At 46.2% G+C, this 17065-nt stretch overlaps 1 protein-coding gene and 1 non-coding gene across 2 annotated transcripts; one reads left to right on the plus strand and one right to left on the minus strand.

Moving 5' to 3' along the window:
* The first annotated feature begins 2439 nt into the window (after positions 1-2439).
* Positions 2440-2567, plus strand: LOC135455182 (U6atac minor spliceosomal RNA). Its single transcript, XR_010442277.1, has one exon. It is a non-coding gene; the product is annotated as a U6atac minor spliceosomal RNA (small nuclear RNA).
* Positions 2568-4505: 1938 nt separating this feature from the next.
* WDR5 (WD repeat domain 5) lies at positions 4506-16033 on the minus strand. The gene is made up of 14 exons (XM_064727409.1): positions 15903-16033; positions 14231-14421; positions 13281-13389; positions 11956-12029; positions 10979-11068; positions 10338-10427; positions 9526-9609; positions 8581-8636; positions 8396-8442; positions 8165-8240; positions 7815-7848; positions 7104-7178; positions 6763-6850; positions 4506-5658 (listed from the first exon to the last, which is right to left on the minus strand). The coding sequence occupies exons 2-14, from the start codon at positions 14309-14311 to the stop codon at positions 5558-5560; spliced, it is 1005 nt and encodes a 334-aa protein (XP_064583479.1). The 5' UTR covers positions 14312-14421; positions 15903-16033; the 3' UTR covers positions 4506-5557.
* Positions 16034-17065: the final 1032 nt, after the last annotated feature.

A 17065-nucleotide genomic window follows, 5' to 3' on the forward strand; every position in this document is an offset into this window, starting at 1 on the left:
TGTGCTACCCTCGGTTATTTCTGTCCTATTTCCTCTGTCCACGATCACTTCCCATTAATACCACCGTGCAGCAGCTCTTGGAGAGAAATTCTCCCTAATCAAGATTTAGTTTTAAATCCACTTCGAAATCCTCTAATTCAGTTGGATTAGGCAGAAGGGGTTTGGGGAGATGTATGGTTTTACTTTTTTTTTTCTTTTTTTTTTTTTTTGCCTGTCTCTTTCCTCTCTGAGCTGTCTCATCTTCATGAACGGACCCACCGGCTTTCTGTGACATATTGTGCTATTTAAAGAGGAAAGGAATAATTTTATTAAAGAGAAAGCAGTCTAAACTAATTTCAAATCCGAGACTTGAGATCCTCTAACAAAGCACAGCTCTGGGGATGGCCCTGGGGTTAAGGGGGAAACCTGACGGAGAGGGAAGAGGGTTTGAATGGAATATGTGTGTTTACACACAACAAAATAGCTGCCTTAATAAAGCAGGGGGGGTTAGAGCTGATCTTAGGGCTTGGATCATCTCTGTGCAGGGAGCTGGGGCTGCCGGGGGCTTGGGGAGGGGACAGGGGACAGCAGAGGGAGGGACTGAGCAGCGATGGCTCTGCAGGGCCAGGGTCACACCCTCGTGGGACAGCAGGGATGTCCCCAGCTGCAGGAGCAGGCCCCCAGCCCCCTGTGGGCCCCTCCAGAGCTGTCCCCACAAGCAAAGCCCCGGCTCTGAGCGGAGCTAATGGGACTTGGGGAGATAATGCTTACTAATAAGAGAGCGCGACCGAATGCGCGGGATTAAAAAATTAAAATGACAAAATAAGCAGCTTATGTAGCTCATCCAGCAACTGCCTGCTAGCAGCACCTGAAATCCCCCACCCTGGGCACCCCCAGCCCACCAGGCACCTCCTGTGCCAGCCAGGCAGGCTCAGAATTATCTCCAGCAGCATCTTTAGCAGGGATGCTGGTTCATATTTCACCAAGAGGCAGCACAAACTGGCCCAAGGAGGGGTATTTACAGCTTGGGAGGGGCAGTTGGCACCTGGGAGAAGTGCCCAAGAAATGCAGCTCATGGATTTAAATCCCTTAAACCACCCAGGGTGTCTCGCTTGCCTCGAAACGACGTGATTGTAACAAATGTCTGACACAGTAAAGCCTGAAAGCCTGGGGGAGAAGGGATAAAAGGCAGGAAATGGGATTGATTTAAACGCGTGCATAAATCAGAGCGTTCAATAAGGAGGGGGAACTAACTTTTAATCCCCTAATAAACTCATCAGTTATCTGGAAGGGGCAGCCAGGAGCAGCCTGGGCTCTGTGGCAGCGATGCAGCATCCCTGGGAGTGTCCAAAGCCAGGCTTGGAGCAACCTGGGAGCATGGAAGGTGTCCCTGCCCTTGTCAGGGGTGGGAACGGGGTGAGCTGTGAGGTCCCTTCCACCCCGGGCCGTTCTGTGAGTCTGTGATGCAGCAGCTGTGCACAGCTGGCGGGGCTGGGCAAACCCCTGGGCGCTGCACCTGGATCCGCAGCCTCATCCGGAAAGCGGCTCCTCCGCTGCTCCTTCCCACCGGGAACACAGCGGGAAGGTCCGGGAGGGTCGCGGGGGTCGGGGGATGGAGGCGGCATCGGTGGCACCTGCGGCGGAATGCGGGGGGAGCCATCCTGGTTTGAGGTATTGCAGTGCTCACTTAGAGAAATGTTCGTCTGGTTTGATTCCATTGGGATACCCAAGAGAAAAGCCTTAAGAAAAGGGAAAAAAACCCACACAACCTTTTCCACTGCTCTCATATGTGGAACTTGTGACTCGTCAGTAGCGCTGGCGGAACTCGGAGCGATTTACGAGCTCCGGGGCAGCGGGAACGCCTCGGGAATGGGAATGGGCTCCCTCCGGCACCGCTGCTCCGGCTGCGGGAGATGCTCAAACCCGAGGGATCCACCGGGAAAGCCCAAACCCGAGGACTATCCAGCAGGAAAGCTGAAACCCGAGGGATACCCGGTGAGAAAGCCCAAACCCGCGGGATATCCAGCGGGAAAGCTCAAACCCTGCGCAGGTTACGCGGGAAAACGCAATCCCGCGCTGAGCTCATCCCCGCGGCACCGCCCGCCGGGGGCGGGACTCGAACCGGCGACCTCCGGGAGCGCCCGCCTCCATCAGCGAGGCCAGAGCGAAACCACGCCCCACGCGTCACGGGGCAGGGGAGGAAGCTCCGCCTTCTGCGCGCTGATTGGCTGAATATGATGAATATATTAAGAGGGTAGCGGAAAGTGCGCGTTTTAGCGATTTAACAGATATTTTTATAAATTTTAGGGCAAATTTGGGGCATCGAGTAAAAGGCTTTTTATGGGAATTGGAAGGAGATCTCGAATTGAGGGGAAAAAGAGTAGTAAAGTTGGCTCGCTCTGTTCTGCATAGATGCAGTTTACTGGAGATTTATATAGTGTGTGGTGGGGAATTTCTGCCGTGTTGTATGAAAGGAGAGAAGGTTAGCACTCCCCTTGATAAGGATGGAAGAGGCCCCAGTGGCCTATACAACACACATACGGTTAAGGCACTGCCACCTACTTCGTGGCATCTAACCATGTTTTTTTTCTTTTTTCCCCCCTTGTTTTCTTTCCGGGATACCCTAAACAAAGCACGGCCGGCTCTCTTTTAGTCCCCCGGCTCGCCTTTTCCTTCAAAAGTCGGCGGTGCAGCAGAGATGAGCTCACAGCAGTAATTCACCATCCCTCAGCATGATGTAACACAGCCCAGCCGCTCTCATAAAATAAAATTACACCTCCCCTGCTCCAGCCAGCACAGAATCCTCATTTCCAGAGCTGTGCCCGAGCTAATCCTGGCCCTCCAACCACCCCAGCCATGCCAGGCTGCACAGAATTAGAGGTAAGCAGAGCTCATGCCAACGGGCCCCAGCATTAATCCCAGGTGGGATATTAAGGATTTAAACACAACCTTTATGAAGAGCAGCTTTACAGCAGATCCTTTACATTAGGGGCTTTTCTAGCCCTGTTCATGAGATTGCAGCAGAAAATTCATCTCTGTGCTCCTCAGCTCTGTGTGGCAGCACAGCTGGGCAAGCAAAGCCTCTCACACACAGGGACAGCAGAAGCACCATGCCAGGGAATATTTCTGAATCAACATTAAAATGCTTTGCTGGAGTGAAATTACACCCCCTCCATGCTGCAAAGCAGCACAGCCACATCTTGCATTGAAGAGTTGCATTGGCCCTCAAGAATAAGGCTGAAAAAAATCCTGAGTTGATCATTTTAGCAGTGACACCAAGTCTAGACACAGCGTCCCTTCCTGGGGGTAATGCAAACCCTCCAAAGGCAGGGATATTATTAACAGCCATTTTAGCAGCTCAACATGAACTCTATTTTTATATTCTACAAAGAAAACCTGTGCCTCATGTCTGGCAGCTCTTTCTCTCCAAGGGTTTCAAAGCAAGGCAGCCTCAGAGCAGCACCCCAGAGGTCTGGGCTGTAATTGATTTTTTTGTTATTACCGAGCACATGAGGTAAATACAGAAAAAAAAAATGAGATTTTGCTTCACCAGGAGCAAAACATCCCTGTGCAGCAGAACCCTTTGGGTGCAGTAAAACTTGTGGATCCCTGCATTTCTTATCCAGCACAAGGTAAATCCTGGATCCCTGCAAGGAGAGGTGTCGGATCTCAGGATCTCAGTCCTGAGGTGCTGAGCCACCGAGACCACCTTGGGGGGCTCGGGAGTCCTGGAATGTTGCCAGAAGTGTCTGGTGGCTGGACTTTGATCCTACACAGGAGACGACAAGGATGAGGGCTTCACCAGGGTGAATGGTGAAGGGATCAGTTAATTAGAGGGTGAGAAACATCGTTTAGGATTTATGTACAGGGGGGTTTAGAGGAGTAAGATGGAGGAATTGGGGCGTGTCCTGTCCTTCTTCTTCCTCTTCTCCTCCATCTTCTCTGGCCATGGTGGCACCTTTGGATTGGTTATTACTGAGAGTGCACCCAGCAATGAGAATAAATGGTATTGGGGAAAAATGATAAATATTGTACACGTAACAATGGGTATAAAGATACGTGGCTGTCCGGAGGGCAGCACAGTGTGCTCATGGCTGGCTGCTGAGCAGAGCTCTGTCGGGCTGAAAGAAAATCTTTTAGATAAACAATTAATAAACATAAAAACCGAAAGAAGAACTGAAGCCTCTTCTCGTCCTTCGATACGCGGGCTGCCCCAAGGCCACTTCGGGCCTTTCCAGGCCCCTCAAACAGCCGAGATAACCCGACAGAGAGGGAAATAGGAATCCTTTCCTTTGGCTCAAGCTCTCTGTGAGGGGTTGCAGCAATGTTGTCTCTGCAGCTCAATCCTTTTCCCTCCATTAAATCAATTTGGATTTGTGTTTGTTCCTCTTTTTCTCTCCACGCTGCTGCTCCTCATCCTCCCTCACTGGAGTTTCTATAGAAAACATCTCCCCTTTAAAATGGATTTTAAGAGAAGCTCCCATGGGCACAGACACTTCACATGAGCACACTCTTCACCACAAACATACACATAAAATCCCACCTTTTTATTATGGCACATGGTATTTTTCTGGATGTGTAAATACCACATGGATATGACAAAAAGGGAAAGAAATACCAAATGCTGAGATAGATACAGAGTCATGCCATTTGCAATACAGCTTCATACCATGGATTGCCAAGATACAAAAAGTCTGGGTTTGTTTCTTTTTACATTGAAATAACTTTACAGTGTTCTGTGAGTTGGCTTTAGAACCAGAAGAGGCAAAATAAAATTAAAAAAAAAAAAATTAAAATATGCTGAGAACAACTACAAGCAGGATTCATTTTAATGGTTAACAGAAGAACTGTAACTTTGCTCTAGAACAGCATCTATTAAACACACATAACAAGAGGTAAGCAACTATACAGAAGGTAAGAGATTCCACCACAGGAGTCAAGTCAGGGGCAGGAAAAGGGAAATCTGGAACTGCATGGTTTTATTTGGTCACAAAGTTTGAGCTGAGTGTTTTAAAATGAAGCACCCTTAAAAAATGCAGTACTCCTATTTAAAACAATACAGAAAATTTCCCAAGAGACTAGAAACTACGTTCTGGAAAAAAAAAAAAAATTTAAAAAATTAAAAAAAAAAAAAGTAGACATATTAAAAAAAAAAATTCCACACATCTCTAGGCCTGTGACTTAACTTACTGGTACAAAGTAGACTGGCAGCTCTTCTTTAAGCAGCAACAGTGCCCAGAAGCAATGCCATCAGAAAATACAGTATCTTTGGGGTGTCCAACACTTCTGACTCCACACCAGAATCATCCATTTGTCTGCCAAAACATCAGGCAAGAAAAGGAGACACTGCATCTTTTTTTGTTTCTTTTTTTTTTTTTTTTCCACCACGTTGCCCAGCTCTAGCAGAGCTAAGATGTTTTCTTTAGGCCAAAACTAAACAGAAACCACTTTAGCAAATATTCTTCAGGTTTCCTGCTAAACTGGATTTATGGGTGTTTTTATTTTTTAATCATTTTTTTAAAAACATCTTGAATTTTATTTTTTTTTCCTGACAGTCTCTAAAGCAATCCTGGAACGTTTAACAGTCACTCTTCCACAGTTTAATTGTTTTGTCGTTTTCTAGCGCCGCTGATGCGATGATGTTTTCTGTTGGGTGACAAGCTGTGGAGATGACAACATCTGAGCAAAAAAGAAAAGATCAAAAAAATGGAATTATTTCAATCTGGTTCATAACAGGCATTTCTGAAAATTAGCAACTGTGTTTTATGAAGCTAAGTTATTTCCTTGTAGCAGAATTAAGTGTGTAATTTGTAAATATCTTACAACTTTTGCTCCTCTGTGAAAGGAAATACAAGCAGGAAAGGATTGAGGGCAGTAGGAAAGTGTCTGACAGGTTTCAAAAGGTGAGAACTCTCCAGATTCCAGTTCTTACTTCTACCAGATCATGTCAGACACAGCTGAATCAAAACCCAGCTCAGTTTTTTTGTCATGGAGGGTATTTCCAATATCCCAGGCAATCCTTAGGTAATATTTCATCTCGAGAGCCTGAAAATTAAAATCTGCTGCCACTGCTTTCCTTACAGTGCAAATCACTGGGATCCTGCCCAAAAATAACTGGGATACAGCCTGAATTCAGTGGGATCCAGCCCCAAAAAGACTGGGATCCAGCCCAAAAATCCACTGGGATCCAGCCCCAAAAATCCACTGGGATCCAGCCCCAAAATCCACTGGGATCCAGCCCAAAAAATCACTGAGATCCAGCCCAAAAATCCACTGGGATCCAGCCCCAAAAATCCACTGGGATCCAGCCCCAAAAATCCACTGGGATCCAGCCCCAAAAATCCACTGAGATCCAGCCCCAAAAATCCACTGGGATCCAGCCCAAAAATCCACTGGGATCCAGCCCCAAAAAATCACTGGGATCCAGCCCAAAAAAATCACTGGGATCCAGCCCAAAAATCCACTGGGATCCAGCCCCAAAATCCACTGGGATCCAGCCCCAAACCAGACCATTCACAGTCATTAATTTATGAGACATTTCAATATCTTGACCAGTTCTGTGCTCAAGCAAATCTTTGCAAGCTGATGTCCAAGTTCTCCACAGGTGAAGAATAAAACATTTTCAATGCCCATAAAAAGGAGCAAAACTCCCAGGGTTCAATTAAGCTTCAGGCAGTCAAGAATTTATGGGTCTGAGAGTAAAAGTTGAGATAAGATAGAAAATGCTCAGCATTGATGGTATGAGGGATATTTTATCAATAAAAGCAGAATCCTCTCCCTCACCTGTGTGTCCTTGTAGTTTCTGTACAATCTCTTTTGTCTGAAGGTTCCAGATATAAACCAGGTTGTCTTCTGAACCAGACACAATCCACTGGGAAGGCAGAGAGAAAACAAAGTTATCTCAATCTTTCTGATCCATATCCAAGTGCTATTTCTCTAGTAAACATTTCATTGTCCTCATGTGAAAGGGAAAAGGAGGAAAAGTCAGAAAATCTGACAGTGAGCCCACCTAGAGACACAGGAACCACCAAAGGAGGTTTTCAGCCCCAAAATTCTCTTTTATCTACAGAGAGGAGCAGTAAAACTGCACACAGATAACAATAAATAATGAGATCAACACCAACCTTTCCACCAGTGACAGAGAAATTGGCAAATATGCAGTACTTCTCATTTTTGTGTCCTGTGTAGGTCTTCAGGCACTGGAAGGGAAGAGCCACAGGACATTAATGCAGCTGGGAGAGTTTTCTCAGTCAAGGACAAACTCTCTAGGAAAAAAAGACTGAACACATCAAACTGTGATCCTCACCCTGCCAAAAAGGGAGATCTGGAGGATGCAGAGTGCAGCTCTAAAACCCAAAACAAGCCCTAAATTTGTCCCATTACAACAGTGAAAGAGATCAAAGGCAGTTTATTGCTGATGAAGAGAAAAATGCAGAAATATTGCTGTGCTTAACGTCTCAGGGCTATGCAGAAGGCAAGGATTTTCATTTTTTTTTTCTTTTCAAAGACATTTTTAGTCAGAATCACAGAATAGTTTGAGTTTGAAGGGATCTTTAAAGGTCTGACATGGGCAGGGACACCTTCCATTATCCCAGGGTGCTCCAAGCCCCTCCAGCCTGGCCTTGGACATTTCCAGGGATCCAGGGGCAGCCTCAGCTGCCAGGGCCTTTTCACCCTCACAGGAAACTTCCTAACCTGAATCCTCTTTTAGTTCAACACCATCACCCCTTGTCCTGTTGCAACAGGCTCTGCTAAAGAGGTACTGTTTAAAAATCACATGTAAAATCCAATTTTCCTAAAAGCTTAGTTAAGTCTACCTAAATAGAAAGAATTACCTTTCCTTTGCTGTAGTCCCAAAGTTTAAGAGTGCTGGAAAACAAAAACAAAGATTTTAGTTCTTGGGGTTTTTTTTTTAAATCTGAAAAGTTCCTAGCAGCTGGAAAATGTTTCTCCATTCCAGAGTTAAAAGTTTTCATGGATCATTTTAGCCTGGCTTTGGAATGCAGGGTTAGTTAACCCCAAAATATCAATTTTACTGCCTTGTCATTCATATTCTCCTCCACAGAAAACATTATATATTAATTCATGTATTATCATTACTATAGCAGCCAAAAAGCAAATTAAAGCACAATTTGATACTCCAAATTTCAAATCTGTGTGTTATTCTCCTTTTTTTAATACTTACTTGTCCAAAGTTGCAGCTAATATGTATTTGCCATTTGGTGAGAATTTCACAAAAGACACAGGAGGGTTATCATCATCTACAGCAAAATGAAAAGCAGGGTTACAAAGTGCACAGCTGTGTTGTCTCACTGACAGAGGGCTTCTTTTGACATTCATTTGTTTTTAATATTTCACTAAAACACAGAAAATCTGTGTGAAAAATACAGCCCAGACAAGAAATATTTCTACTTACCAATCAGTGTTTTCAAGCACTGGCCTGATGCTGTATCCCAGATACGACTGGTAAAAACACACAAAAAATAATTATTATTGGGCTTGAAGTCTTTTATTACAATTTCTACATCACAAATACAAGGTTTTGGTTTTTAAAGTATTTTTAAAATGCAAAAGGTTCAAAGAGTGATGCAGACAACTTACCAGAGTCCATCATAGCTACTTGACACTATCAGGGATCCATCACGATTAAAATGCACCTGGAATATTATTAATACTGATTTATTAAAACTAATAACTAATTATTAATACTGAATAATAAAATAATAACTAAAACTAATTATTAATACTGAATTATTAAAACTAATAACTTTTATTAATAACTATTAACTTTTTAAAACTAAGAACTTTATGTTCATAAAGATCAAATGTTTAAATTATTTTCAATTTCTGACACGGAATACATCAGCAGAATAAAACATGCAGGTAGAACCTGATTATTTTAAGGGCATGGAGTAGAACCTCTTATGTAGCCACTTAAGGTGAATTTTCTGCTATTTATATCTAAAGAATGATTTTTTAGAATTATTACTGTTAAAAGACATTTGTAAGTGTGAAATATCTTTTACACATTGCAGAATGACCATGTTAGAACAGCCACAGTGCAACACATCTGAGGCTCAGATTTTTTTCAGTGTTTTTCATTTCAAAGGCATTAAGAGTTGAACACCTTCTGGTTTTCCTTAATTCCAATAGATCTTGCTGTATTCCAAGCTCATTTCTCCTAGGAAATTCATGAGATTTAAAACAGGAGCGTTGTGTGGAATAACTTCAGTAATGGCTTGGAACAACACAAAAGCAAGAGCAATACAGATTGTTCTCTGAGCATCAAATGCCACAAATCAGTGTCCCAGAATGACACCCAGGCATGCCTGGCACATGTCTGCACTATCCACATTTACAGCCAGGACTGTAAAAATCCACACTGATCTTAGAGAAAACAGCACTCATTTCATTCCCACTGAGCAACAACCACAGCCCAGCCTGGGTGCTGTGTGAGGGCACAAACTCACCCTCCACAGGGCAGCACAGGAGCTCTGCTAACCAAACAAGCATTTTTGTGATTTTCACTGATCAGGAGGGACTTACAGCTGAAACTGGGTCAGAGTGAGCAGGCAACGTCTTGAGGCACTTCCCTGTTTTCACATCCCATATCCTCACGCTTTCATCGAACTGCAGAGGCAAGAGAGGCACCAGGGGGTTCAGTCAACACCTGACTGAGGCACTCAGGAACAGCATCAACCCCAGCCCAGCTGGGCCACAAAGCCCAGGAACACCTCCCTGAATTCCCTGTGCCCATGTCCCCACAGGGAATGGACCCTGTGGATGTTCACCACAACAGATCCCAGCATTAAATCACATTTACATCCCCATCCCACTCCCATCCATGCAGGACACTGAGGATGGATTAAGGGCTTTTTCCACAAGCAAACACAGCAGGGGCAATGCACAGCTCACCTGCCCACAAGCTGTGCTTGTGAGGGAAAACACAATTAAAATGGGCTGTGTGATTCATATTCTTTTATTTAATTTTGTTTTCAAACCATGATCTGACCCAATCTGCAGAGGGAGAGGTGATGAGAAATCATCCTTCAGATAAGTCAGAATCCAGGTGATCAGAAACCATAAGTTGTACTAGAAATCCTGTATTCACTAATTATAAATTGTACTACATCAATCCTGCCTGCAGAAATCCTGTGCCATTCTAATCATAAATTAGTGTGCTACACTAATCACAATAATCTGTTAAGAAAATAAAGCTGTAATTGTAACTATGATTTAATACCATCATCATTCTGCCAAGGATCCCTAAAGAACCTGTCTGTCCCTTTAGTGACAAGTGACAGAGTGTGCAGTACTTGCTTCCCACAAAGGAAAAAAAAAAATTAAAAACCACTCACTGAGCCAGAAACGATGAGGTTTGACTGAGGGTTGAAATTGCAGCAGAAAACGTAGTTACTGTGCCCTTTCAATGTCTTTAAGCACTTACCCTGAAATAAAATTCAGCAGAGTTAAATACACAGCATCACCCAGCACCATAAAAGCACCCAGAGAGAGCACATTAAGGTTAATCACTGTGCAGCACAAAAAAGAAACATCTCTAACCCCAGATTTAGCTGGGCAGAGGGCCAGCTGCAACAAAACAGCACAGAAAAAAATATCAAACAATCATAGTGATTGCAGATGAGGTGCAAACTCTTTATGCAGCTCAGGAGGATCCAAACCATTTCATATTTCTAATCAAAACTCAACCAAATCATCCAGTTCTGTTACAAGGGAATGGAGGGGGAAAAAGCAGAAATAAAAGTTACAAAAAGGTTTTATCTGAGAGGTTTTTTGCTGTGGTTCTGTCTCCATCATCAGGTTTAGTGCTCTCAGAGCATAACAGGCTCCTCGTGGTACCCACAAGCATCCAAGAGCACACAGCACAATTCATTCATGCTCACAGCCCATCCACCAGCTTGCTACAAGCAGGAACACAAGTGGAGAAGCCAATGCTGGAGAAAAATGAAGGTAAATAAATAATAATTCCTGCCCTTACCGAGCTTACATCCCAGATTTTGAGAGTTTTGTCATCAGAGGCAGAGACAAGGAGGTTGGAATCTGATGACCAAGCAACATCAGAGATCCCCTAAAACAAAAGAAAACAATTCTGTTCTCAGCTCTGTTTGTTCAGCCACACAGAAAAGTGGAAAACACAGACTGCAGATCACTCCCAGCTGAAGCCTGAATGAAAATTCAGCACTGAGAGTCAGGAATTCTGTGATTTTGCTGGGTTAAGAGCTCCTCTGGCACAATTTTAAGCTGAGCCACATACTCTGAGAACATCAGTAGCTCCTTCACAGAGTTCTTACTGTGGCCACCAAAACCCTTTGGTGGAATTCCTAAATAGAATGCTCAGAAATTAATCTGAGTAAATGGCTTTTCTTCATGACAAATGGCTGCTGTTTACAGTCCAAGTCCCCAGAGGCTGGAAAAGATTCCAGTGGTTTTTCTTTTGATAAATCTTCGTTTTTGCTCATGAAACTTCAGCATGTAAAAACTTAAAAAAAAAAAAAAAAACAAGAAAACCAAAGAGCTTGGAAGTTTTGTGTTTTCTTAAGAATGAGTAAGTGTTGTGTTTATGTAGGCAAACCCACAAGAAAAATTCAATCTCCTTAAAAGGCAAATGTTTTGTTCCTTATACAAAGGAAAGATGGAACTCACAGGGATTTTCACTCTGCCCTGTGTCTGAGGTGGCTTCTCCTGCAATTCAGGGACACAAGAAGCTGGCTGGGCACTGGCAATGCAGCCTGCACTGCACCCATATTCCCAGCCTGTCTCAATATTAATCCAGCAATTCCAGAACTATATAAACAAAAAACAACTGAGGAACAAACCTTCTACATAGGCAAAACTAAGCAAGAATGGAAATTCTTAGTTACAGGTAGAACTAACCAAGAATGGAAATTTCTGAATGAGGAAAAGAAAGCAAAGTTCTTCCCAGGTAAATTCCCACAGTAATCACCTGATACTCACCAGCTTATGACCAGATATTGTTTTTTCAAACTTGCCATCATATGCTCCCCAGATTTTAATGAGTTTGTCAGCAGCTGGAAAAGAATGTGCCAGTTCAGAGGTTAATTAAGAGCATTAGCAGAGCTGTCCCTCCCAGGTGAAAGGAAATCAGTTAATTCTGTCTCTGGGCAGCTCTCCCTCCCCAGGCAGACCTCAGGGCAGAAGGTGATTTTGGGTTGGTGAAGAACAGCTTCCTACAGAGCCCTCTGCAGCAGCTGAGCTTACATAAGCTGCCTGGAATGCAGAGACACTCCAGCAGCTTTAGTTTCTCTCCTGACAACTTGGGTTTCTACTTTTGTTTTAGATTGCCAGTGGTAAAAGCAGTGCTGGTTCAGGGGAATGCTTGAAAGGCTTTTGCCCCAAAAAGAACAATAATTACACCACAAGCTGGACTGAATGGATGCCTGCAGAAACCCAGACATATTATCCATGGTAACTTGCAAAGCAAGCCAGAGAAAAAAAGTTGCTATTTGCCAGATAGAGAGTTTGGAAAACATTTTCAGGGGAAAGGGGAAAAGGGGAGGGAGACTCTGATGGGGACACTAAGAATGATTTATATGGCACAGTGCACTGGTTTTATTGAGGTTGTTTGAAGTTAAGCAAAGCCCCAAGCCATTCCCATGTCTGGAAGATGTTGCAGTGACCCTCACTGTCATATTCAACATTTCCAACTGGCCTTTCCTTACACATGGATTCTCTCTGCATCACTGACAGTCACAGAAGCACATTTTCAGGGCAAAGCTGTCAAGCAGTGCTGAACACCAAAGAAACCCTCAGGAAATACCAAAGCTGACAGAAAGGAGACTTTTCTATCACTTAAGAGAGCAAGTAGTGAAATACTATTTGTAACAACCTTCTGCACTTCACTGGGGCAAAGCTCTGACTGCCAAGCACCACAGGCACACAGGACAGAACACCCAACTCTGCAGCACTTTCCTTATTTCCCACAGGAAAGTTCTGCCTGCAGATATTGTGCACAAAGTTTAATTTAAATGTTCACTTTAGTGCTACAGAAAAGCACAAGGGTTTCCTCTGTACAGTGCTGGTTTTTGCCCATTTGCTCAGTCAGGGAAGCTGAACAGGTGAGGGCTCTCCTGGCAATGCAAGGACCCAGTGCTCAAAGTAACAGAACTTGAAGCAAATTATCTCAAAGAGCAACAGCTTTGGGATCAGTCTTTTAAGAAAAACCACATCATGGCATGGCATCCCTGATGGAGGCTGCAGACAAGCCCTTCTTCAAGGCCCACATCTGTGTTTGAAATGAGACAAAAGCAAGCAGTACTTACAGGAGCTGGCAAGCCACTCTCCATTAGGACTGAACTTGACTGATGACACTGCCTTTGTGTGTCCTGCTAACGTGAACTTGAGAGCATAGTTTGGCTTTACTGGGGCAGGCTGGAAGAGAAATACCCATGAATGAGTTAAATCCCAAATTCAGCATCTCAGTGGCCAGCTCTGATCAGCACAGGGGAATGGATCATGAGGATGCTCACCAGAATAGATTCCAACATTAAATCACACTTACATTCCCATTCCCCTCCAAATTCAGAAAAAACCAAACACCCTTTCAGTCTGGGGCCTCACTGCTCCAAGCACAACACCAAATCACCCCTGAGGTAAATTCCTTCCAAACCAGTAACAAACAAGTGAGAATGATCCAACAGCCCAACCACAAAGTGCCTGGTTTTCCAAGTGACACTCTGGATATTGAGCTGTGCAGTGCTTTCAAGTGTTTGCATCTTCACCCTGATCATGAATTAAACCACAGGCCAATTCCTCCCTGCCCCTAAAATCCCACTTTTACCTTTTGAAAACCCCTAAAATCCCACTTTTACCTTCATGGTTAGACAATAACACCTCCCTTGAGCATCTCCAGGCTTCAAAGAACCTGAATAACTGTTTCCCCACTGCACAACTAGAGATTCACCAATTCTCCAGCATGTCCAGGCATTCCAAGGATACAAACAAACAGCCTTTGTCATGATCAAAATGACAAGAAGCATTTCACTAGTGAGAATTTCCCCAAAACCTATAAAAGATCACAGCACTACAGCAGAGCTGCACTCCATCCACTTTCCCCATAAAATCCTCAGCACGAGACAACAGCAGAAGCAGCCACATGGAAAAGATCTTAATTTATAGATGAATTCAAATCCCTGATTCTGGTCTGGCTGCTGAGTGTTCAGGTAATTCCAGGTGTTTTTTACAGGGATATTTTTTGGGACCTCACACACACCTTGCTCTGATTGGTGGAGGAGGAAGGAGTAGATTGTGTTTTGGTGGATTCTGCATCTGGCTTCTTTTCTTCTGTTGCCATGGTTCTGGAGCTGGCAAATGAGACTTATGGGTGCTTGAAGGGGAGAATGAATGTGCTGCTTCAAAAGGCAGCTCCTGCCACTGAGAGGAGAACCACGCTGAAAGGAAAACCTGGAAGAAAAACAAAATATTCTCATTAGCTGTCAAAAAGATTCTCAGCATGCACAAGAGTGAGATTGGTCAAAGTGCAGGTTGCCAGAAACCAGCATGAAAACCCCTATTTATTATCTATTATTTGTGTTGAGCAACACAGCAGGATTTTAGGCCTTCAGACCTACTTATGTGCAAGACCAAGAACTCAAGCCACAGCCTTTGATCACTCCTTGGAAAAGCTTTTCCAAACACAAGTACAGCTCAACAGCTTTGAGGTGTGGCAGGGTTTTCATATCACAGACCCCAAAGCACTTGTAACAAGTACTTAGCACAGGGTAAATCCAGTAGTTTGTATGGAAGATGGAAGGAACAGGCAAGGCCTTGCTATTTTAATTTATTAGGGAATATGAGATGATGATGAACACAAATAATAACTGGTATTTGGAAGACATGACTAGATTCCTTTCAATATTTTGGTGTCATATTTCCCTGCTGAAAGGTCTGAGCACCAAACCACCCCATTCTCCAGCCGAGACTCCCCCTGACTGGCAGCAGCCTTGGATCAGCCTCTCCAGAGTCGCTTTCTGTAACAAGACCTGATGGAGTGCAGTGCCAGGATTCCGTAATCGGGGCCGATGCTGCAGAGGGAACTGAGCTGCTCCACTGCAGCTCAGCCACATTTCAGCTCGGGAACACAATCACCCCCGGCTCACACTGTCAGGATTTGCCTGCTAAGTGCATTTGCCACCTCGCAGCTCCTTTTGCTGCTGGCAGCACACTGGGGAACGGGAGCGTTCGCTCCCAAGATCCCCCGGCATTCCAAGCATCTCCTTGCCCAGATAACCAGTTGCCTGCCGGCTGTGCTGGCTGTGGGGAGATCCCAGAATGAGCCAGGCTGGAAGGGAGCACAGCAGGCTCATCCCAGAGCACATGGCACAGCCCTGCATCCTGACCATCCCCACTCAGGGACACTCCCGGGCCAATCTGAGGGCCACGAGAGCAAATTAAACTTTCCCAACGCACATCCCCGTTCCTTTTCATCTGGAACTCATCTCGCAACTCGGCAGCTGCCAAACCCAAACCACCGCAGCAGCATCGCTGCCGGGCCCGCCTGGGCTCCATGCCCGGGGGGGCGCATCCCCTCCCGCGGTACCGATATCACCTCCCCGAGCCCCCCCGGCCCCGAGCGGCCCTTCCCTCGCTCTGGAATGCTCGGGAATGGCGGGGGGGGACCCCGAAAATGTGGGGAGGGGGTGAGGGGAAGGTGGGGGGGGGTGGGCAGGACGCGCGCGGAGGGGCCCGGGGTGGGTGAGGGGGGGGGAGCGGGCGGGCTCGGCGCGCGCTGCCTGAGGGGAGGCGGCGGCGGCGGCGCGCGCGGGCAACGGCGGAGCAGGAGGAGAGCCCCGGGCGGTGCGGGAGACGAGGAGGAGCAGACGGGGAGAGGAAAGGAGAGGAGCCGCCGCCGCCGCCTCGCCCCTCTGGTTCTTTCGGTGACTTACCGGGGGATGGGGACGGGGAAAAAGGGGGGGCGGCCGCCGCCTCCTCCGCGGCGAGGGAGGAGCGCGGCCGCGGGAGGGGAGGGGGGACGCGGCGGCGGCAGCGGCGGCGGGTCCGGGTCCGCCAGGCGGGGAATGGGGCCCGGCGCCTGCGCGGAGCGGGCCGGAGGCCGCACAATGCCGCTCTCTCCCGGGAGCGCTACGGCGCGGCCCGAGAGCCAAAAGAGCGGCGCGAGTGCGCGCACGGGCGGAGCCCATCCCCGTGGCGTCCTGCCCGCCCCTTCCCTCCCCTCCTTCTTTTCCCTCCCTTTGCTCTTTTCTCTCTTTTCCCTCCCCTTGTTGCTTTCGCTCCTTCCCTCCCAGCGCCCGCTGCCGTTCCCCGCTCGCTGAGGGGAGCGCCCTGCCCGTGCGGGCCGCATCCTTGCCGGTGCGGCATTCCCGTGTGGGGATGTCCCGTACACACCGGGATCGGCGGCCACGGCGCTGCTCCCGCCGCCCCGGGGCCGTTGAGCTCGGCTGGAGGGGGTTAGGTGTCGTTGGGGTGCGACCGCAGCTGGCCCCGTTGGGTGTACAGCGATAAAAGCGGCTGTGAGAAGGGCAGGCCCATTCGCACGGCAGTAATGGCTATAATAATGGCTATAATAATGGCTGTAATATCCATAATAAAGTCTGTAAAGGGAGGGTCGGGATCTTCACGGCAGGGAGTGGGGAGTCATCCTCAAGCTGCACCAGGGGAGGTTCAGGCTGGATATCAGTGGGAATTTCTTCATGGAAAGTGGTGTTAAACATTGGATCAGGGAGAAACATTAAACATTGGAGCTGCCCAATGCAGAGTCCCCATCCCCGGGGGTGTCCAAGGAGTGACTGGATGTGGCACTCAGTGCCATGATTTAATTGATCAAGTGATGGTCAATCAAAGGTTGGACTCAACCATCCCAGAAGTCTTTCCCAACCCAAGTGATTCTGTGACTCTAAATGCTGATGTTAAATTTATTAATTGACAAAGTGATGATCAATCAAAGGTTGGACTCGATCATCCCAGAAGTCTTTCCCAACCCAAGTGATTCTGTGATTCTAAATGCTGATGTTAAATTTATTAATTGACAGACAAAGTGATGATCAGTCAAAGGTTGGACTCCACCATCCCAGAAGTCTTTCCCAGCCCA

The sequence above is a fragment of the Zonotrichia leucophrys genome, chromosome 17 (assembly GCF_028769735.1).
Source record: "Zonotrichia leucophrys gambelii isolate GWCS_2022_RI chromosome 17, RI_Zleu_2.0, whole genome shotgun sequence".
NCBI lineage: Eukaryota > Metazoa > Chordata > Aves > Passeriformes > Passerellidae > Zonotrichia > Zonotrichia leucophrys.

What these genes read in the sequence shown, in the direction of transcription:
- WDR5 (XM_064727409.1), bottom strand. Translation starts at nt 14,311, where the DNA reads ATGGCAACAGAAGAAAAGAAGCCAGATGCAGAATCCACCAAAACACAA. An exon ending in AGAGTGGCTTGCCAGCTCCT is followed by an intron (nt 12,030 to 13,280) that starts GTAAGTACTGCT and finishes ATTCTTTTCCAG; the next exon opens with CTGCTGACAAACTCATTAAA. An exon ending in GTGCTTGAAAACACTGATTG is followed by an intron (nt 8,241 to 8,395) that starts GTAAGTAGAAAT and finishes ATTTTGCTGTAG; the next exon opens with ATGATGATAACCCTCCTGTG.